The sequence below is a fragment of the Salvelinus namaycush genome, chromosome 3 (genome assembly GCF_016432855.1).
Source record: "Salvelinus namaycush isolate Seneca chromosome 3, SaNama_1.0, whole genome shotgun sequence".
Classification (NCBI taxonomy): Eukaryota; Metazoa; Chordata; class Actinopteri; order Salmoniformes; family Salmonidae; genus Salvelinus; species Salvelinus namaycush.
In genome coordinates, this window is record NC_052309.1 from 77,070,760 (window position 1) to 77,094,770 (window position 24,011).

General features: G+C 44.5%; 1 protein-coding gene across 2 annotated transcripts in view; it reads right to left on the bottom strand.

Annotated features, from left to right (window-relative positions):
* Nucleotides 1–23,415, bottom strand: part of LOC120039157 (transmembrane protein 104-like) — a 78,890-nt gene extending 55,475 nt beyond the window's left edge. The window contains exons 1-6 of one of the 2 annotated variants that reach the window (XM_038984687.1): nt 23,304–23,415; nt 19,507–19,579; nt 8,616–8,737; nt 7,838–7,919; nt 6,521–6,608; nt 4,862–4,945 (exon numbers count right to left, since the gene is read on the bottom strand). In XM_038984687.1, the coding sequence (XP_038840615.1) occupies nt 4,862–4,945; nt 6,521–6,608; nt 7,838–7,919; nt 8,616–8,737; nt 19,507–19,551 (421 nt within the window). In that variant the 5' untranslated portion in view covers nt 19,552–19,579; nt 23,304–23,415. Of the gene's footprint in view, nt 1–4,861; nt 4,946–6,520; nt 6,609–7,837; nt 7,920–8,615; nt 8,738–19,506; nt 19,580–20,145; nt 20,310–23,303 lie in introns of those variants that run through there. The other variant, XM_038984681.1, reaches the window with a different exon arrangement.
* Between the last annotated feature and the right edge of the window lie 596 nt (nt 23,416–24,011).

Here is a 24,011-nt window from a genome sequence, read left to right on the forward strand (position 1 = left end):
AAACAGTTATCACCTGTTTTATGGCAGGGTTGGATGGACACTTACAGTAGACTGCATTATGATATGAAGCTATATTACAGTTGCTACAGTAAGTTGCTGCAGCCCTGTTTGAGTTAGATGGAGAGTCTATAGATGGAGAGTCTAACTGTTAGACTCTCCATCTAACTCAAACAGGGCTGCAGCAACTTACTGTAGCAACTGTAATATAGCTTCATATCTAACAGCAGGTCAATTCTGTGGGAAAGGGCGATGACAGCAAACATTTACCTAGCTAGCACCACCACTCATCTTACCTCCATTAAGGATAATGTGGTGCTAAAGTACTGTGGGAGAGGGAACCAAAGGGCACTTTGGTAGCCAGGTTGTGTTTATGCTCTTCCAGGACCATCTGATCACATCATTGTGCAGTGGTGCACTGAGGTCATAAAACACAGGCTGGGGAAAATAAACACTGATAACGCAAGAAGACGCCAGTGTGTGTGATTACACTATACTGTACCTATCAGTATTGATCTGCACACTGATTACAGTATGAAAGTATCTCACAGGTTGGTGTGGTGGGGACTCAATTCTCTCTGCATCAATTCTACACATTCCATTTTCACCTCCTCTCCGACAACCCCACTTTCAGAGGTTAGCACTGTACAGTACTCTCTACCATTCCTGCATGTCTCCATCTGGCCCTATGGAAAGGAAGCCTGTTAGAGCTTTTGCCTCAGATAGGGGGAATCAGGGCTGCCTGTGCTGCCCCTGTCAGTGAGCGATAGCTAGGTGAGGACCCAGCATGACCAAGAGGATGCTGCCCTGCCAGGCTCTGTCACTAATACCTCCCCATTACCCACGGCCAGAGGCTCACATGCTGCTGCTGCAAATGACTCTTCACCTAGGAGCTCCACTCAGTCCCCTAGCGGCACGGACACACGTCACTATCCATCGCCCCACTGTTGCAGACTGACAGAGGCCTTGATAGCCTCTCTAGCTGGGTCTGGAGGAGGAAGGAGTGGTTCCCAGAAGAAGAGGTACGTTAGGAAGTTGCTTCCTTCCAACATCCACAGCCATTTTGTTGAATGCCAACCACGCTGGAAGCCACAGCTGTACTGGTCTCCGCTCTGCTATCGTGGAGCGTCATCAGGCAGGAATGTGAATGCGAGAGCCTGACAACTGAAGGCGGTTTGTTGGATACAACAGAAATGACTTTCCTTAGGTTTGATTTTGAAACCCCAATGGGCTTTTATTGAGTGAGATGTATTCTTTGTGCTAAAACTTGGGATATTGATCTGGATCTCGGGGTAATCATAGAGTTGAGCAGTAATAGCAGCAGGCCCTCTGGAAAGGAAAGCACATCCTTTATGTTCATATACAATAGAGACTTGAAAACTATTTTAGTTGAGGCTTATGTAATTGGGGTGGTGGGAGGGGGGCAAATGGCTGACATAAACATGTCCATTTATCTTCTTAATGGCAGCGCTGCTCCCCATTTTCCTTTTGTCAGTGCCCCTCATAGCGTACAAGTATGACATTTAAGAAAAGTCATTCAAGTACAGAAAATGTATGCATCGGTGTTAGGTACTCATTAAAGCTGGGGTCTGTAATAAAGGAGACTGGATTAGTATTCCTCTCCATGGTCTCTATAAGTCAAGGGTATAGGGTGGTGCATGTTATAGAGCTTGTACCTTCTCCCTCTGTTTGCACACCATCCATTTCCCCATACATCACTTCTACTGCCTTTTCTACCTAGAGGGATGGTGGGCTGAGATGGGCGCAGGAGCACACAGACCAGCCTCTGTTGTTCACCCCCCTTTGTGATATTAGCCACAGTCATCTTCTAATCAACTTGCAAATTGTGGATGAGGAAGGTTACAGTAACACTACACGCACTCTCCTCGCTGCTCCGCTGATAAACCAGCCCCCATCAAAATTCCTGTCAGTACCGGCAGGCCCGATACCCATGGCCTTATTCCAAGCTTGCTCTGCTACTATGACAATTTTAGCTCAGGAGGAAGTCAAATGCCCTTTCATAGTGATTATTTTTCAATTACATGAAGTGGGAAGGAGAAGGAAAACAAACAAACATTGAAAAAAAGTATTCCCCCACACATCCACACCGAATCTGCATCTGCGCATCATGTGAAAAAGTGCCTTTCCTGCCAGTGGTGCCCAGTGCGGTCGAACAGTCCCATCAATAACCAGAACCGGCCCAAGGTAGTAAGGATTCAAGAGGCCAGCTGATTGGCTCTGTGAGCTGCCCCGCACCGCAGGCCTCAGCCCTTCACTCACACAACCAAGTCCATTAACTCCAACAACACATTCAACAACACTCCACTATCCAATCCCTCAACAAAAAAACAAGAGATTTTGTTTTAATGCCTGACAGCTTTACCACACCAGTAAAACTCCCTGACCAGACATACCACTAATCTTATATTACCTCCCAGCACTAATTACACAAAGAAGCGTTCACATCAGCAGAGATCTGGGTAGAGAGACAAACGAGACTTCCATTATGCTGGAGCGCCATTGAGCTGAGACAAAGAGCTGCATCTCTCACACGCGCTGGGCATCTAATTCATTTCTGATTAGAGTCACTGGGCAGCACTCCCACATCACACAGAGAGATAGAGGGGACTCTTATCTCTGCCACCGATCGATACTTCCTCGTGGCGCCTCACCCTCACCTGCAGCCGAGGACAACACCACACCAGACACACACAGGGAGAGGTCATCACCAAAGAGTGTTTTAACACATCAACTTTAATAGGGCTGAAAGAAAGAGGAAAGAAGAGACTGCAGCCAGTGTTCCACAAGGGAACAACATGCTGCTTCTCTAACAGCATGTTGCATGCCTGCCTGGCTTTGTGTGAGTCAGTGAATCATTTTGTGTGCGAGTGTGCCAAGTGCACCACCTAGTGGCCAGAGCCGGATCACAACACAGGACGAGATCTGCACACAGATGACATTGTCAGAGTGAAGCAGAACGGTTTGACATTTTTATCATCAGAGATGACAAAAGCGATGCTGTTGAAGTATTGGCACTGCAGGTGCGTATGCTGCAGACTGTTGAGTCACCTACCTGGTTAATACTACTTGAGATACAGGCCGACCTGCCAGCAGAGGAGGAGAGGGTGGGGAGGGGGTAGTGAGCGGGCCCAGCACACCGAGGAGTGTCTACTCTGACGTAGGTGAGTAATGTAAATCAGCAAGGTTGTTCTGTTTCTGGTTCAAGGTGAACATGATTCTGCTTCAATTAGCTCATCACTCAGACTGCTGAGGCTTTAACATGTTCACCGCCGCTGGTGCAGCCTGCAGGAGGCCCACACACACAGCTGGGGAGACTAAAACAGCAGCAGTGTGATGGCCAGGGAAATACAACCATTTAGCCATATAAGCTGAGGGTACCAAACATTAGGAACACCTGCTGTTTCCATGACATAGACTGACCAGGTGAAAGCTATGATCCCTTATTGATGTCACCTGTAAATCCACTTCAACCAGTGTAGATGAAGGGGAGGAGACAGGTTAAAGAAGGATTTTTAAGCCTTGAGACATTTGAGACATGGATTGTGTATGTGTGCCATTCAGAGGGTGAATGGGCAAGACAAAATATTGAAGTGCCTTTGAATGGGGTTTGGTAGTAGGTGCCAGGCGCAGCAGGTAAGTATCAAGAACTGCAACGCTGCTGGGTTTTTCACACTCAACAGTTTCCTGTGTGAATCAAGAATGATCCACCATCCAAACGACATCGAGCCAACGGCAGGCCAGTGGTCGAAAACGGGTCATTGATGAAAGAGGACAAAGGAGGCTGACAAATTGTGCAGAGCAACAGAGGGGCTACAGTTAAGTCAACTGATAGTCCAGTACAACATTGGTGCCCAAAGACCCATAGAAGAATGCACAACTAGTCGTACCTTGACACAAATGGGGTATGGCAGCTGATGACCTTAGAGTTCCACTTCTTTCAGCAAAAAAACAAGAAACTGCAGTTGCAGTGGGCTAAGGACTAAAAACAATGGACACTGGAAAATTGGAAAAACATTGCCTGATCTGAAGAACCCCGGTTCTTGGTGATGGGAGGACTAGGGAATGGAGAAAACCACGAGTACATGCATCCATCATGCTGTGTCAACATTGCAGGCTGGTGGTGGTTGTGGTAGTATAATGGTGTGGGGTGTGTTTCCATGGCATACATTGGGCCGCTTGATAAAAATGGGAGGAACATTTGAATGCCACAAGATATCTGAACATTATTGCCAGTCAGGTGCATCCCTTCATGGCAGCAGTGTATGCATCTGCATTTTTTTTTTAAATATTATCAGGATAATACCCAATGGCACAAGGTTAGGATTGTCCAGGAATGGTTCCACGAACATGACAGTGAATTTAGCTTACTGCAGTGGCCTACCCAGTCACCAGATGTCAATCCAATTGAGCATCTGTGGGATGAGATGGAACGATGCTACTGGTAGAGATCTACTACCAGCCAACTTGACACAACTGTGGGAAGCATTGGAGTCAACATGGGCCAGCATCCCTGTGGAACGCTTTCGACACCTTGTAGGGCAAAAGGGGGTGCAACTCACTATTAGGAAGGTGTTCCTAATGTTTTGTACACTCAGTGTACAATTACACCCCATTAGAAAGCTAACAGCCTCACTTTTGGAATCTAACAATGATTCCCATTTAAAGGTTAAGAAACTGTCCCCAAATTATCCCACACAACCGTCAAGACTCCTCCATAGTTGTTAGACAAGGAGGACAGGTTTAACCATGCCCTGCACATAGCGGCATCAGCAGCACTTCATTCAATAACGGAGTGTGGGTTCATCATATCCCCTCAAAGTACTGAATGAGGATAGGCTCTTACCTTTGTTGAAGAACATGGAGGCCATTTGACCCATCTCTACCCTCTCCACAATGTCAAAGTGATCAACGTGTCCTCCTGTTCGCTCTGTGATAATGCATAGACATGAGAATGCAGTGGTGAGTCATTTCAATCCGAGTGATTCTGATGTCATTCCTTCTATAAAACATTGACATTAACCAATGACATGGAGGATACATATAATTTATGATTGATCTGATTATGTCGTAATCAACATATGCTTAAGAATTGAGACCTTCAGAAAGGAGGGACGACAAAAAAGAGAATTCTGAATCCTCCACAAGACTCAATGTTTTCACATATACACTACATGGCCAGACGTATGTGGACACCCATCAAATTAGCGGATTTGGCTATTTCAGCCATGCTAACAGGTGTCTAAAATCGAGCACAAAGCCATGCAATCGCCATCGACAAACATTGGCACTAGAATGGCTTGTACTGAGCTCTTCTAAAATCGAGCTTTGTGCCAAATCCACTAATTTGAAGGGTGTCCATTCTCAACGTGGCGCCGTCATAGGATGCCACCTTTCCAACATGTCAGCTTGTCAAATTTCTGCCCTTCTAGAGCTGCCCCGGTCAACTGCAAGTGCTGTTATTGTGAAGTGGAAACATCTAGGAGCAACAATGGCTCAGCCACGAAGTGGTAGGTCACACAAGATCACAGAACGGGACCGCCGAGTGCTGAAGCTCATAGCGCGTAAAAATAGTCTGTCCTTGGTGGCAACACTCACTTCGGAGTTCCAAACTGCTTCTGGAAGCAACGTCAGCACAAGAACTGTTCGTTGGGAGCTTCATGAAATGGGTTTCCATGGTCGAGCAGCCGCACACAAGCCTAACATCACCATGCGCAATGCCAAGCGTCGGCTGGAGTGGTGTAAAGCTTGCCGACATTGGAGCAGTGGAAATGCGTTCTCTGGAGTGATGAATCACACTTCACCATCTGGCAGTCCGACAAACGAATCTGGGTTTGGCGGATGCCAGGAGAACGCTACCTGCCCGAATGCATAGTGCCAACTGTAAAGTTTGGTGGAGGAGAAATAATGGTCTGGGGATATTTTTCATGGTTCAGTAGTCTAGGCCCCTTAGTTCCAGTGAAGGGAAATATTGACGCTACAGCATACAATAAAATTCTAGACGATTCTGTGCTTCCAACTTTGCGGCAACAGTTTGGGGAAGGCCCATTCCTGTTTCAGCAGGACAATGCCCCCAAATGCACAAAGCGAGGTCCATACAGAAATGGTTTGTCGAGATCGGTGTGGAAGAACTTGACTGGTCTGCACAGAGCCCTGACCTCAACCCCATCAAACACCTTTGAGATGAATTGGAATGACTGTGTCAGGGCTGATCTCCCAACATCCGTGCCCGACCTCACTAATGCTCATGGCTGAATGGAAGCAAGTCCCTGTAACAATGTTCCAACATCTAGTGTAAAGCCTTCCCAAAAGAGTGGGGGGTATTATAGCAGCAAAGGGGGGGACCAACTCCATATTAATGCCCATGATTTTGGAATGAGATGTTCGACGAGCAGATGTCCACATACTTTTGGCCATGTAGTGTACCTTATTTTCAACACATTCTTAACACGACCTTAGCACTGTGTCTAGTCTTCAGGAGGGATGAGGGGAACACTATACTCACGGACTGACAAAATGGGCCTCGTCTCTGGCTCTGATCGTCCCCGGACATCATCATCCGAATAATCAGAGGTGGAGTCGCTGTCTTGGACCTGAAGATGAGGGTGATGGAAAGAGGATAACCAGCCTGCCTCCACCCAACACTGACTTCACTCCTAATCTACAAGTCCTATTGCTCAGTGCCAACAACAGTCAGTTTACAACCTATTAACACTGTGTTTTATTTGCTGGACATGTGACGTGGAGGGGAGCAGCATCTGGAAATTGTCTGGAACAGCTGGGATATTCTGGGGAGGATGAGGGAGCTTTCCCCCTCATATACAATAGATATGAGCGCCAATCTGACGCCCTCCCATAACTCTTCATCTACCAAATTCACTACAGATTTATATTAATTAATGCTCAATTACAAACGACATTGAGGATGTCATTATCAGTTGAATTAACAAGAGCAGCTACAGCTGGTTGGGCAGGGTGTGGGAGAGACTAAGAAGTGGGTGGCTCACTGGAAAAGAATATGCCAGCAACAGAAACAAAGCATCTAACATCAAAGTGACAGATGTGGCCTTGGCTGAGTCAAAAGACCAGATCTATCCTATTTCTCCGTCACATCCGAGAGATGCAGAGTCAGTCCCCCCCCAAATTCAAACTAATACACTTTTATGGGACTTTCTCAGAAAATGTCGGCCAGTATATCACTTTAAAGGAACGGCTTAATTTTTTTTATGTGCTCCATTCGAGCGGAAAGAAATAAAGAATGTTCAAGGGTAAACATTCCCACTCTGTGCCTCCCTTCTTCCCATTATGTTGGAGGAAGACTAAGTGAGCCATGAATCAAGGCCATGGGGTTTGGGGCTCTGTCAAAGCCAGACCCATTGTCCTTACGCTCATAACTCCTCCAGTGGAAACCTTGGGCATTAGGCAAAATGACTTGCTGCTTTTCTGTAAAAAACAAAATGAACTCCACCAGCTCCATCAATCTCTGCACGAGATTACTTTCCCTTAGTATTTAAAATGACTAAAGTAACAACAATTAAAAACTAAAATGGTCCCCCCAGTGAGTCAGTAGAGGACACTACAAGGCTTGTATATTCACACATTTGTGGGAGTGGCAAGCGCTCCATTCCCCATATTATTCTTTAATGGTCTATTGAGCGCCTTGAGGTTATTCTTCCCGTTGAGGTTGAAGGGTAGTGAACTCGCGAATCTGGGCCTTCACTTGATGAGTAGGGATCACTGGAAAAGACCGTATGTATGAGTGTCGACTATCACTATTCCTTCATTACTTCCACCTGTTGGTTATTTATATGTGCTAACTCACCTCTTCCTGCTCCCTCCTCTTCCAGCGCAGCTGAGCGTTGGCTGCTGCCATGGCCTCGATCACAAACGTAGTGGTCATGTAACTGATGAAAATTAAACAAAGTGGGTTCAGAAAAATATATTCAGATGACAAAAACTAGCACTGAAGAGTCTACACATATTATATATTGAGCATAACAATTTTATACAAACATAGAATTTTATGACCCATTGTCAACAACTGTCATAGAATATCATTGTGTTGTATTTGTTGTAGTCTGTGACCTTGTCTAACTGCACACTATCCTTGGTGATAAAATAGGATCTCTAGATCTCAACCATCTAAAAACAAAGCAATATAAAAACATTAAACTGTTAAAAGGCACAGTGTATGTTTAAATCCACATCACAAGGCTAAAGTACTGGCCTCTGATCTGCATCTCTGTGTGTCCACTGTCTCCCCTTTTTCCTCATATACTACCCTAATGAAACACATCCTGCATCATCAACTTCCTCCTGCTGACTGACACGCTGCATCAACTCATCTGCAACTCCTCCTGCTCTGGTTGTTCCCTGCTAGATTACTGACACGCCTCATCAGTGGCATCCCATTTGATAGGGAGGGCAATAACTCTCCACGTAGGTGGCTGGGAGGACCTTAGGTGTGGAAGATAAGGATTAAATATGGTAAATTACTCTTGTGCTATGTGTGCTTAAACTAAAGTGAGAGCTGGGGAAGTGGATGTAAAGTAAAAGTTGTGGAAATGAATGGAAAGGCAGTGAGCCTACGAGGAACTCGCCTCATAAACGCCAGGAAGGAGATGAGCGCCAGGCTGACCGCCCAACCTGCTTGGGCAAAGGCCTTGGGCATCGTCAGTGCCCCCGTGCCCACGATCAGATTAAACATGTACACCAAGCCCACCTGCAAAGACACAGAACAAGAAGTAAGACCAAGGGAGTGCTCTATTAGAGGGTGTCGTTGTCTTGGGGGTCCACAAGAGGCCAGTACGTCTGGACACTCCTGTTTACTGGACATTATCCTCCCTTCACTTAACGTAACACCACACTCTGGTCAAGGGAGTGAAGTTTGAACCATGGAAATCATGCGACAGTTTAGCACGGGTAAGAAAAACATGTTGACCTCACATTGCCATGTTGCAACGCACTGGTCAACTGAAGAAAGTATCTTGATCTTATTCAAACACTGTCCTCAGCTGTGGACTATTACAGTCCCATCTAGCAGTAGAGACGTAGGGCTGACACCGTGACATACAGATAGACCAGTGAACAGAAGGTCAGATCACTAAAAAGCCCTTATCCCTATCCATTCCTTCAGTTCGTTAATATTTCATCTAGAAAGGGCACTTTAACCACAAGACAACTAGCCTTAAAACAGCTGAAGCAGACACAGCCATGCTGATATCAGTCCCTGCAGGAACTTGTGACATACCTAGACAGGCCTCACAATAACGCTTTGCTAAACAGAATTTATGGTTTGGGTCATCAAAGTTCATCAGTGGTAGACTTTTTCAGTGCCTATGCATTCCTTCTTCCTCTTTTCAGTGTCCTGACCAGATGAGTAACCACCGCACGTGCTCCCCACAACATTTCTGCTCTACATCACTATTGTATAATTTAAAGATGTATTAAGTTCTTGTTTTTCAAATCAACAAACAAAACACATTCCATATTCACAGATGTGGCAGACAAATTATAGAATAAAATAAAATAACAAACAAATTTGCAGCAGCACTATCAGAAATCGTGTTAGATATTTCCAGCTTTCGCAGAGACAACAAGTAAAGAATTAGCTTTAGAGCAACTTACACTTCCTGTACACACACACACACACTGTCTTAAATCACCCCATTCACTCTGTCCAGTTTGAAATATAGTTGAGTTGTGGAGACCAGAGTCTATCAAACCTGGGATGTCTCTTGCGGAGGTCATAAGTGAGCTTTTCAAGAGGGAGAAAGTCAACAATCTGGTCAATCCATATTTTATAATGCAGGGGAGGAATTAGAAGCCCCCAGCAGGAGAATACATTTTAAAGTATGTGTCACAAAGTATGTGATAGTCTTAAACAAATTCTCTCTGTCTAGATCAAGAAGAAAGTCCTGCTGAACATTAAGAAGATAGACACAAGGTCATATCAAACTGTACATGCAGTAGTATGTATAGATGACCAGATCTCTCTACAACTCCAAAATACATGCATATAAGTTCTACTTTCAGAGGTACATATTTTACAATAAAGAAAAATATCTGTATTCATTCTATGGAGTCTCACTGGGGTGTAATACAATTTGAACAAAAATGTGTAATTATATACTTTCATTTTTATATTAGTAGAGGAGCCGCATATCCTGTCGCAAAACCTCCGCTCATAACTCATCACTGATAATCAGACAAAGGTCCTTTTCCCAGATTATTTTAAGAGTAAGGAGGAACCCACACTCTCGTATAGGAATTTATAGATATTGGAGATTTTGCCTTTGATGGATTGTGCTGTAGCAAGAAGGGTCTCAACTTAATTGAGATGAGCTCTAAACCTCCCCTTGGAAGTGAATGAGGAAATGACGTGTCTAATTTGAAGATATCAACAACAAAAAATGTGCACATCGAATTCCCTGCAGAGCTCTTGAAAGGATTTCAGTGTAGTTGCATTCTGATGAAACAGGTCTGAATAGGTCCTGATCCTGAGAGTATGCCAAAGATGAAAGTTGGCATCACTCTGGCCTTTTGGCGAGTCTGGGTTGTTTACTATAGGCAAGTGAGAGCATATCTGGGAGGAAATGCCAAGGTATTTCTTGAAGTCCTTCCATGCTAGTAGGGTGTTGTAAATCAAAGGTTTTGGGTATGTTCCCCACATCACTAAAGTCATTAATGAATATAATTGAGCTTAGGGGAAATTAACCACAGGATTGGGCCTCTATCTGAATCCACATTGAGTCTTGTCTGTTTGTGATCCATGTTAACATGTTGCTGATTTGGGCAGACCAGTAGTACAATTGTACATAATGTTGCTGCTACCGTCTCGTATGACCAAAAAGAGCTTCTGGACATCAGAACAGTGATTACTCACCTTGAATTGGATGAATCATTTTTCTTTAATGAGTCGGACGAGAGGGATTTACTCCAGACACCCGAACAGGCCCTCATCCCCGTCATTTGCAGGAGAAAGAGACGGAAGAGGTATCGCGGAAGGAGATCAGGGTGCCTTGTGAGGATCCGCTGAAGAGTGGCTAATCTGCCTCCTATTGGCCAACGTACAATTGCTGGATAATTAATTGGACGAACTAAAAGCACGTATATCCTACTAACGGGACATTAAAAACTGTAATATCTTATGTTTCACCGAGTCGTGGATGAACGACGACATGAATAACATTCAGCTGGTGGGTTATACACTGTATCGGCAGGATAGAACAGAAGCCTCTGGTAAGACAAGAGGTGGTGGTCTATGTATATTTGTAAACAAAAGCTGGTGCACGATATCTAAGGAAGTCTCTAGGTTTTGATTGTCTGAGGTAGAGTATTTCATGATAAGCTGTAGACCACACTATCTGTATTTTTTTTGTAGCTGTCTACATACCACCACAGACCGATGCTGGCACTAAGACAGCACTCAATGAGCTGTATACCGCAATAAGCAAACAGGAAAACGCTCACCCAGAGGTGGCACTCCTAGTGGCCGGGGAAATTAATGCAGGTAAACTTAAATCCATTTCACCTCATTTCTACCAGCATGTTAAATGTGAAACCAGAGAGAAAAAAACAAACTCTAGACCACCTTTAATCCACATACAGATACGCATACAAAGCTCTCCCTTGCCCTTCCTTTGGCAAATCTGACCATAATTATATACTCCTGATTCCTGCTTACAAGCAAAAATAAAAGCAGGAAGCACCAGTGACTCAGTCTATAAAAAAGTGGTCAGATGAAGTACATGCTAAACTACAGGACTGTTTTGCTAGCACAGACTGGAATATGTTCTGGGATTCTTCCGATGAGATTGAGGAGTACACCACATCAGTCACTGGCTTCATCAATAAGTGCATCGATGACATCGTCCCCACAGTGACTGTACGTACATACCCCAATCAGAAGCCATGGATTACAGGCAACATCCGCACTGAGCTAAGGGTAGAGTTTCTGCTTTCAAGGAGCGGGACTCTAACCTGGAAGCTTATAAGAAATCTCACTATGCCCTCCGACGAACCATCAAACAGGCAAAGCGTCAATACAGGACTAAGATCAAATCGTACTACACCGGCTCCGATGCTCATCAGATGTGGCAGGGCTTGCAAACTATTACAGACTAAAAAGGGAAGCACAGCCGAGCTGCCCAGTGACATGAACCTACCAGACGAGCTAAATTACTTCCATGCTTGCTTCGAGGCAAGGAACACTGAAACATGCATGAGAGCATCAGCTGTTCCGGACGACTTTATGATCACGCTCTTCACAGCCGATGCGAGAAAGACCTTTAAACAGGTCAACATTCACAAGGCCACAGGGCCATACGGATTACCAGGACGTGTACTCCGAGCATGCGCTGACCAGCTGGCAAGTGTCTTCACTGACATGTTCAACCTCTCCCTGTCTGAGTCTGTAATACCAACATGTTTCAAGCAGACCACCATAGTCCCTGTGCCCAAGCACACCAAGGTAACCTGCCTAAATGACTACCAACCCGTAGCACCTCAAGTCTGCAGCCATGAAGTGCTTTGAAAGGCTGGTCATGGCTCACATCAACACCATTAACCCAGAAACCCTAGACCCACTCCAATTTGCATACCTCCCCAACAGATTATGCAATCTCTATTGCACTCCACACTGCCCTTTCACACCTGGACAAAAGGAACACTTATGAGAGAATGCTATTCATTGACTACAGCTCAGCGTTCAACACCATAGTGCCCTCAAAGCTCACCACTAAGCTAAGGACCCTGGGACTAAACACCACCCTCTGCAACTGGATCCTGGACTTCCTAACGGGCCGCCCCCCCAGGTGGTAATATTAGGTAACAACACATCCGCCACACTGATCCTCAACACGGGGGCCCCTCAGGGGTGCGTGCTCAGTCCCCTCCTGTACTCCCTGTTCACTCATGACTGCACGGCCAGGCACGACTCCAACACCATCATTAAGTTGCCGATGACACAACAGTGGTAGGCCTGATCACCGACAACGATGAGACAGCCTATAGGGAGGAGGTCAGAGACCTGACCATGTAACGTAAGGACCACAACCTCTCCCTCAACGTGATCAAGACAAAGGAGATGATTGTGGACTACAGGAAAAGAAAGACCGAGCACACCAACATTCTCATCAATGGGGCTGTAGTGGAGCAGGTTGAGAGCTTCAAGTTCCTTGCATCCACATCACCAACAAACTAACATGGTCCAAGCACACCAAGACAGAAGTGAAGAGGGCACAACAAAACCACTACCCTCAGGAGACTGAAAAGATTGGCATGGGTCCTCAGATCCTCAAAAAGTTCTACAGCTGCACCATTGAGAGCATCCTGACTGGTTGCATCACTGCCTGGTATGGCAACTGCTCGGCCTCCGACTGCAAGGCACTACAGAGGGTAGTGCTTACGGCCCAGTACATCACTGGGGCCAAGCTTCCTGCCATCCAGGACCTCTATACCAGGCTGTGTCAGAGGAAGGCCCTAAAAATTGTCAAAGACTTCAGCCACCCTAGTCATAGACTGTTTTCTCTGCTACCGCACGGCAAGTGGTACCGGAGTGCCAAGTCTAGGTCCAAGAGGCTTCTAAACAGCTTCTACCACGAAGCCATAAGAGTCCTACACATCTACTCAAATGGCTACCCAGACTATTTGCACTGCCCCCCCCCCCCCACACACTTTACACTGCTCCTACTTTGTTATTATCTATGCATAGTCACTTTAATAACTCTACCTACATGTACACATCAATTACCTCGACTAACCGGAGCCCCCGCACATTGACTGTGTACCAGTACCCCCTGTATATAGCCTCGCAATTTATATTTTACTGCTGCTCTTTGATTATTTGTTACTTTTATTTCTTATTTTTGGGGGGTATTTTTCTTAAAAGTGCATTGTTGGTTAAGGGCTTGTAAGTAAGCATTTCACTGTTGTATTCGGCACATGTGACAAATCCAATTTGATTTAAAGGCAGGGAAGGGCAAGACCACCCTTAGATTCAGGTTTCGATAGAGTGTAGAACTTGATTCTAGGTTTTTTTATTGCCCCATATACACTCCCGTTCAAATGTTTTGGGTCACTTAGAAATGTCCTTGTTTTTTTTTCTGCCTAGAAGGCCAGCATCCCGGAGTCGCCTCTTCACTGTTGACGTTGAGACTGGTGTTTTGTTGACACCATTTAATGAAGCTGCCAGTTGAGGACTTGTGAGGCGTCTGTTTCTCAAACTAGACATACTAATGTACTTATCCTCTTGCTCAGTTGTGCACCGGGGCCTCACCCTCCTCTTTATATTCTGGTTAGAGCCATTTTGAGTCTGTAATCAAACCCACAAATGCTGATGCTCCAGATACTCAACTAGTCTAAAAATGACCCGTTTTATTGCTTCTTTAAAATCAGGAAAACAGTTTTCAGCTGTACTAACATAATTGTAAAAGGGTTTTCTATTGATCAACTAGCCTTTTAAAATTATAAACTTGGATTAGCTAACAACGTGCCATTGGAATACAGGAATGATGGTTGCTGATAAATGGGCCTCTGTAGGCCTATGTAGATATTCCATTTAAAAAATCTGCCATTTCTAGCTACAATAGTCATTTACAACATTAACAATATGTAGATATCTACACTGTATTTCTGATCAATTTGATGTTATTTTAATGGACAAAAAAAGTGCTTGTCTTTCAAACTTTTGAACAATAGTGATGCGTTGGTTGGTTGTTTTGGAAAATGAAACTAGGAGATAGTATGGAAGCATCTGAAATAAATAGTTCAATCTAGGGAGTATGTTGATATGGATAACATTGATTCTTCTGACTAAGCTAATTGGGAGGGAAATCCAGGTTCGGAGGTCATTCTTGATTCGATCCAGGAGTGGTAGTTGAAAAGGCAATTCAGATCTGGTGTTACAAAGATTCCAAGGTATTGAAAGCCTGTGTCTTCCATTGGAACGGGCAGAGCGTCTGCATAGAGCATAGAGCATTCCCAGCCGCATTCCCAGCCACGTCCTCAGAGCATGCGCAGACCAGCTGGCTGGTGTATTTAAGGACATATTCAATCAATCCTTTTCCCAGTCTGCTGTTCCCACATGCTTCAAGAGGGCCACCATTGTTCCTGTTCCCAAGAAAGCTAAGGTAACTGAGCTAAACGACTACCGCCCCGTAGCACTCACTTCCGTCATCATGAAGTGCTTTGAGAGACTAGTCAAGGACCATATCACCTCCACCCTACCTGACACCCTAGACCCACTCCAATTTGCTTACCGACCCAATAGGTCCACAGACGACGCAATCGCAACCACACTGCACACTGCCCTAACCCATCTGGACAAGAGGAATACCTATGTGAGAATGCTGTTCATCGACTACAGCTCAGCATTTAACACCATAGTACCCTCCAAACTCATCATCAAGCTCGAGACCCTGAGTCTCGACCCCGCCTTGTGCAACTGGGTCCTGGACTTCCTGACGGGCCGCCCCCCAGGTGGTGAGGGTAGGTAACAACATCTCCACCCCGCTGATCCTCAACACTGGGGCCCCACAAGGGTGCGTTCTGAGCCCTCTCCTGTACTCCCTGTTCACCCACGACTGCGTGGCCATGCACGCCTCCAACTCAAATCATCAAGTTTGCGGACGACACTACAGTGGTAGGCTTGATTACCAACAACGACGAGACGGCTACAGGGAGGAGGTGAGGGCCATCGGAGTGTGGTGTCAGGAAAATAACCTCACACTCAACGTCAACAAAACAAAGGAGATGATTGTGGACTTCAGGAAACAGCAGAGGGAGCACCCCCTATCCACATCGACGGGACAGTAATGGAGAAGGTCGACAGTTTTAAGTTCCTCGGCGTACACATCACGGACAAACTGAATTGGTCCACCCACACAGACAGCATTGTGAAGAGGCGCTGCTGCGCCTTCTTCAACCTCAGGAGGCTGAAGAAATTTGGCTTGTCACCAAAAGCACTCACAAACTTCTACAGATGCACAATCGAGAGCATCCTGTCGGGCTGTATCACCGCCTGGTACGGCAACTGCTCCGCCCACAACCGTAAGGCTCTCCAGAGGGTAGTGAGGTCTGCACAACACATCACCGGGGGCAAACTACCTGCCCTCCAGGACACCTACACCACCCGATGTCACAGGAAGGCCATAAAGATCATCAAGGACAACAACCACCCGAGCCACTGCCTGTTCACCCCGCTATCATCCAGAAGGCGAGGTCAGTACAGGTGCATCAAAGCAGGGACCGAGAGACTGAAAAACAGCTTCTATCTCAAGGCCATCAGACTGTTAAACAGCCATCACTAACATTGAGTGGCCGCTGCCAACATACTGACTCAACTCCAGCCACTTTAATAATGGGAATTGATGGAAATTATTTAAAAATGTATCACTAGCCACTTTAAACAATGCCACTTAATATAATGTTTACATACCCGACATTACTCATCTCATATGTATATACTGTACTCTATATCATCTACTGCATCTTGCCATCTTTATGTAATACATGTATCACTAGCCACTTTAAACTATGCCACTTTATGTTTATATACCCTACATTACTCATCTCATATGTATAGACTGTACTCTATACCATCTACTGCATCTTGCCTATGCCGCTCTGTACCATCACCCATTCATATATCTTTATGTACATATTCTTTATCCCTTTACACTTGTGTGTATAAGGTAGTAGTTGTGGAATTGTTAGGTTAGATTACTCGTTGGTTATTACTGCATTGTCGGAACTAGAAGCACAAGCATTTCGCTACACTCGCATTAACATCTGCTAACCATGTGTATGCGACAAATAAAATTTGATTTGATAAGATTGAGAGGGCAAACAATGGATTTATTCAAATTGATCTTATATCCTGAAAACTTGCCGTACTGAGAAATTGTCTGAAATGGAAGGGAGGAATTTCTCAGGGTTGGATATGTATCGTAAGACATCATCCGCTTAGAGAGAGGGGACAGCGAGCATCCTTGTCTTGTGCCACATCCCAAAGAGAATCTCTCAGAGTTTAGACCATTAGTAGACACCATGGCATTTGGATGAGAATATAGGGACTTAATCCATTTGATAAAGTTTGGGCCCATATTGAACTTTTCTAAGACTGAGAACAGAAAGATTCACTCCATCCTGTCAAACGTTTTTTTTTATTTGACCTTTTCTTTAACTAGGCAAGTCAGTTAAGAACAAATGTTAATTTACAATGAATGACGGCCTACCCCGGCCAAACCCTAACCCAGACAATGCTGGATTAATTGTGCACAGCCCTATGGGACTCCCAATCACGGCCGGTTGTGATACAGCCTGGAATCTAACCAGGGTCTGTAGTGGTGCTTCTAGCACTGAGATGCAGTGCCTTAGACCGCTGTGCCACTCGAGAGCCCACTGGATGCTTTCTCAGCATCCAGTGAAGCCAGCAGAACAAGGGTCTTCCATGCGTTTACTTGATCTATAATATCAAAAAGACGGCAAATGTTATCAGAAGAGTACCTGTCTCTAATAAATCCAGTTTGGTACACTTTTATTATTTTGCGAAGAAGAGTGTTTAGTCTCGTCGAGCAGTATGGTAATTATTCTGTAGTGGCCAAAAAGCTTTGTGGAACTCTGGGAAATCTGTTTGGGCCTGGGGATTTGTTAGGTGGCATGGAGATAATTGCCGCTAAGACCTCCTCGGGAGTGAAAGGGGAGTTGAGATCTTCTTGGTCGGTCTCTGATAGTTTAGGTAGCGAGATTCCCTCTAGGAAGGAATGGAGTTCTGCATCTGTATGTGCTCTTTCAGAAGCATATAAATTTGCAGTAAAAATTATGAAAAGTTAAATGTATCTTATTTGGATCATATGTGACCTCGTCATCTTCTGTTCGGATGGCCATGATTGTATGCTTCGACTGCTCTTTTTTAATTGGTATGCAATATCTCTCCGAGTATAGTCCAAGTTTAGTTTTGCTTTAGCTGCTTTAAGTTGAATCCAGGAGGCGCTGTCTGGAGATTGTTAATGTACTTCCAGTTCCTTCTCAAGCTCTAACCTGTATGCTTCCATTGCTTTTTTCTCTGAGGAATCATATACAATCAGATGACCTCTTAGGGTGGCTTTTGGCCAGAGAAACAGGAGAGTCTTTGTCTTGTGTGTAGTTGTCTATCCATGTAGTGACCAATGTATGGAACGCTTCATTTGATAGCATGGAGGTGTTGAATTTCCAGCTCTTTGATCTCTGGATGTTTTTGCGGAGGTCAATGCGGAGGCGGACAAAGGTGTGATCTGAAAGTGCTATGGGTCCGATTGTACAAGCGGCAGAATTCATGAACATTTTAGGGATAAAAATGTAATCTATACGAGAGTAGGTGCACATCACTATTTTAAATAATTTTGTCACATATTTTGTGGACTTTGGACTCATGCAGGTAACTTGAACTAATTTAGCCTAGATCATTTTTCAGCATTTGCTATCAATTATACATTTGTCAACCTCTCTTCAGAATTTACAGCACACTTAAAAGTTACACATCACAAAATGTTGATTTGAAATCTTTGACATCAGAGCAACCTTGAGGGAATCTTATTTGAGTAAGAAGATGATGTTCATATGATAGGGAAGATATAAAAACCTGGCAGAGACCACATCCAACTGACAATCTCTTCGGGAAAAAAACTATTTGAACAAAGATGTAAAAAAATAACTGATGTTGGAACAATATGGAGGGAAAGTTGGAGTATAACTAACGACATTACAGTTAACTAACATTTACACGTAATCCAGTATAAACTAATATATAGAATATATTATATACACAAGAGACTAAATTCACAAATTCTACAGCACAATGGCAGAGTCATGTCTTAAGTGTAAAACGAATAACGACTCAATAATCCATGCTTTCTGGGAATTATATAAAGTCTGGAAGTTGTGGACGGAGCTAGAAAGTTGATTATCATAAGTATTACAATGTAAACTTTCTTTTAATCCTTCTGTCTGCATATTTCAAGACATGACATAGGGGGATGTAGTGAGACACCTGGACAATTCTCTTCTCATCACTCATCTTCAAAAAACTTTCTCTGAAGACTTGGAAATCAAAACAATATGCCAATCATTAACACATACTTTTAAAAAATCGAATTATTTATTTATGTCAATATTGAAAAGGCATGGGCAACAGAGAAAAACAAATTGATACAATTTCAGGCCAAGTGGCAAACAATAATACAGGCACTATGGCAAACAATAATACAGGCACTAGGGATGGGGGTGTGAGCATGCGGGTCTGGGCAGATGAGATGTTTTTTGTGTGTGTCGTTTTTTGTGTGCGTCTGGAAGTTGTTGTTCGTATGTATAAGTTCGTATATGGAGTGACATTTTTTTGGAGTGACATTTTACAAAAATATTGTAAAATAAAAAATAATGCACACCAAATACCTGACATGAAACAGTTAGGAGAATGAGCATAACACTGCAGGGTCTAATACTGATACTCACATACGGGGAGTAGAGCTCCCCGGTCTCTGTGATGCCTCCTGCCATGATGGGCACCAATACTGGAGATCACAACCTGGAAGATACAGTAATGGCAAATCCTAAATCAAATTATTCACAAAACTGTGTCCTGCCAATCACATAATGTTTCACTTTCATAGATACCGCTTTTATACAAATCTAGTTGACTGTAGCTTCCTGACAGTCGTCAGGAAAAATGCAGAACACCTTGTGAGAAGCAGATAGCTAGCTAGCTAGCACTGCTAACTATTCCATGCCATCACACTAGTGATGCATTGTCTTGAGTAGTTGGCTAAGGCCATTATATATGCTGCTATGTGGCATAAATGTATTGCACTCACTAGATAACGTTAACTACGCTAGCTAACGTTAGTTAGCTAACGATAGCTAGCTAAACAACCTGCCCTAACTGAGCTACAGCAGTAAGTAGCTAGCACTGTCTAGACACATTCTCCAGTCTAACGTTAACGTTACTGTAGCTAGTACGATAATGTGTACTGTAGCTAGATTTAGTATGAGCGTTGAACTGGTTATCTAGTTACCTTTATCATCTCTAGACATTGTTTTCAGGCACTTGCAACAGCATTAACAAAGTCAAAGTAAGATGTAAACAACACGCACCTGCGTTCAGTGAATCTTTTTCAGGGTAATTAAACCAGAAAGCTAGACAGCGAATGGCAATAATAAATAACTCGTGCAGAAAATAAACATCCTCCGCCAATAAACGTTATATGTGCATTCTTCTATCTCATGCACATTCAATGACTGTGTGCACAACAGGGGTGTAATCATTAGCCAAACAGTTGCAAAACGAGAGTTTATATTGGACAAACCAAGGTAGGTCCCTCCCCCGTTTCGTTCCGTTTGCTTCCGTTAAAGAAATGTTTTGCAACAGAGTTGTCGTAATGAATATATCGTAAAAATGTATGAAAACAAAAAATTTGCTTTTGGTCTTAATTTAAAGTTACATGGTTAGCATTGTGGTTAAGGTTAAAATGACATTTTTAAAATAACAATTTTAGGGGTTTATGACTATCTAGTATTTACTAGGTCAAGAGACGACAAATTTCAGAACGCCACCGTGAGTCATAGCAAAGATTCTGGATATACTGACAAGATACAGGTCTCTCCGCCCTAACGATTGAGTCGATGTCCATAAAGCGGCACTGTGGGCTGTCTAGCGGCCTATTTTCTTTGCATTGGTGGATACATGTGATTATTGTAATCATATTTTTAATATTCGAGGACTGTAGTTGACGTCAAATGCCTGTATTAAATGGAGAGTTATGCAACTGCCGCGGGCCTCCCTGGTGGCACAGTGGTCTTGGGCACTGCATAGCAGTGCTAGCTGTGCCCCCAGAGACTCTGGGTTCGCGCCCAGGCTCTGTCGCAGCCGGCCGCGACCGGGAGGTCCGTGGGGCGACGCACAATTGGCCTAGCGTCGTCCGGGTTAGGGAGAGTTTGGCCGGTAGGGATATCCTTGTCTCATCGCGCACCAGCGAATCCTGTGGCGGGCCGGGCGCAGTGCACGCTAACCAAGGTCGCCAGGTGCACGGTGTTTCCTCCGACACATTGGTGCGGCTGGCTTCCGGGTTGGATGCGCGCTGTGTTAAGAAGCAGTGCGGCTTGGTTGGGTTGTGTTTCGGAGGACTCATGGCTTTCGACCTTCGTCTCTCCCGAGCCCGTACGGGAGTTGTAGCGATGAGACAAGATAGTAACTACTAACAATTGGATACTACGAAAATTGGGGGTAAAAAATATATATATATACACTGCTCAAAAAAATAAAGGGAACACTTAAACAACACAATGTAACTCGAAGTCAATCACACTTCTGTGAAATCAAACTGTCCACTTAGGAAGCAACACTGATTGACAATAAATTTCACATGCTGTTGTGCAAATGGAATAGACAACAGGTGGAAATTATAGGCAATTAGCAAGACACCCCCAATAAAGGAGTGGTTCTGCAGGTGGTGACCACAGACCACTTCTCAGTTCCTATGCTTCCTGGCTGATGTTTTGGTCACTTTTGAATGCTGGGCGGTGCTTTCACTCTAGTGGTAGCATGAGACGGAGTCTACAACCCACACAAGTGGCTCAGGTAGTGCAGCTCATCCAGGATGGCACATCAATGCGAGCTGTGGCAAGAAGGTTTGCTGTGTCTGTCAGCGTAGTGTCCAGAGCATGGAGGCGCTTTTGTGCAAGGAGGAGCAGGAGGAGCACTGCCAGAGCCCTGCAAAATGACCTCCAACAGGCCACAAATGTGCATGTGTCTGCTCAAACGGTCAGAAACAGACTCCATGAGGGTGGTATGAGGGCCCGACATCCACAGGTGGGGGTTGTGCTTACAGCCCAACACCGTGCAGGACGTTTGGCATTTGCCAGAGAACACCAAGATTGGCAAATTCGCCACTGGCGCCCTGTGCTCTTCACAGATGAAAGCAGGTTCACACTGAGCACATGTGACAGACGTGACAGAGTCTGGAGACGCCGTGGAGAACGTTCTGCTGCCTGCAACATCCTCCAGCATGACCGGTTTGGCGGTGGGTCAGTCATGGTGTGGGGTGGCATTTCTTTGGGGGGCCGCACAGCCTTCCATGTGCTCGCCAGAGGTAGCCTGACTGCCATTAGGTACCGAGATGAGATCCTCAGACCCCTTGTGAGACCATATGCTGGTGCGGTTGGCCCTGGGTTCCTCCTAATGCAAGACAATGCTAGACCTCATGTGGCTGGAGTGTGTCAGCAGTTCCTGCAAGAGGAAGGCATTGATGCTATGGACTGGCCCGCCCGTTCCCCAGACCTGAATCCAATTGAGCACATCTGGGACATCATGTCTCGCTCCATCCACCAACGCCACGTTGCACCACAGACTGTCCAGGAGTTGGCGGATGCTTTAGTCCAGGTCTGGGAGGAGATCCCTCAGGAGACCATCCGCCACCTCATCAGGATCATGCCCAGGCGTTGTAGGGAGGTCATACAGGCACGTGGAGGCCACACACACTACTGAGCCTCATTTTGACTTGTTTTAAGGACATTACATCAAAGTCGGCTCAGCCTGTAGTGTGGTTTTCCACTTTCATTTTGAGTGTGACTCCAAATCCAGACCTCCATGGGTTGATAAATTTGATTTCCATTGATAATTTTTGTGTGATTTTCTTGTTAGCACATTCAACTATGTAAAGAAAAAAGTATTTAATAAGAATATTTCATTCATTCAGATCTAGGATGTGTTATTTTAGTGTTCCCTTTATTTTTTTGAGCAGTGTATATATATGCAACTGCCGCGTTCATAACCACTGGGAACTCGTAAATCTCTGACTTCCGTGCGTTCAAAAGAACTGGCAACTTGGGGAAAAAACGACCTACATCTGGGAAACGGTCATCCAACTGAATTCGAACTCGGGCCGCTTTCTAGAGCTCCGACCTGAAGATCACTGACGTCATGATTTGACCTCGTATTTTCCGAGTTCCCAATTGTTTTGAATGTGGTATAAACTAGACTCGTCATGCTATGAATATGCATAGCTATTTCGAGACAACGCCTATATAAAGTGATTTTTCAAAGTTGCCGCAATGTCATGTCACTTATATCAGTACACTCGTAACAACTTAAGTATTACGAAACTTCCATTCGGTCAAATAAACCTTATGGATCCACTAAGCCATTCATTTTTATGTTGGCCAAATTCGACACTCATTGGTGGGCGAAAAAACGCCACCTGCTGGAGGGAGACAGATTTGCCTCTAAGCTTCCTCTCTGGTTATATGATACATACCGGATGCTTCAGAGATCGGTCAAAGATGTCACGTTCTTATTATGAGGAACACCAAAGATAGTAGAGTATGAAGATAGGCTAAAACTGAAATTCCCGATCACACCTGTAGGCGATGTCATGGCGAAGTTGGTTAGCTAAGATAATGCGTAGAAACACGTCATCGGGTCTAACGGTCTCTCGCGCCGTACTACGCATGTGCAAGCCGTCAAATCAAAGGCATGTATCATTTTGTATTTTATTTAACCTTTATTTAACTAGGCAAGTCAGTTAAGAACATTCTTATTTACAATGACGGCCTAGGAACAGTGGGTCAACTAGCTTGTTCAGGGGCAGAACGACACATTTTTACCTTGTCAGCTCGGGGATTTGATCTAGCAACCTTTTTTATATAACCTTGTATATAAAGTTGTTTTTGACGAAAATGAAAACGTATCAGTTAGTCACTCTCATGAGGTTGGAGGAATAAGTTCAGCTACTTAAGACATTGGCTCGAATGTAGGTTGTGCCTTTAGATTTCGAGAAAATAAAAAAAATTAACCTCTCTCATTGACTTCTCAAACCCCAAACCTTGGGCTGGTCTGTTTCGCAAGCGTTCCCGGAAGTCTCGCGATGTTGCGCTTCTAAGTTTAGACTTTTTTCATGGCACTTCCATACCGAAGTGACTTACAAGTACCTCAGTATTTTTTATTATTATAATTTTGTTGAAAT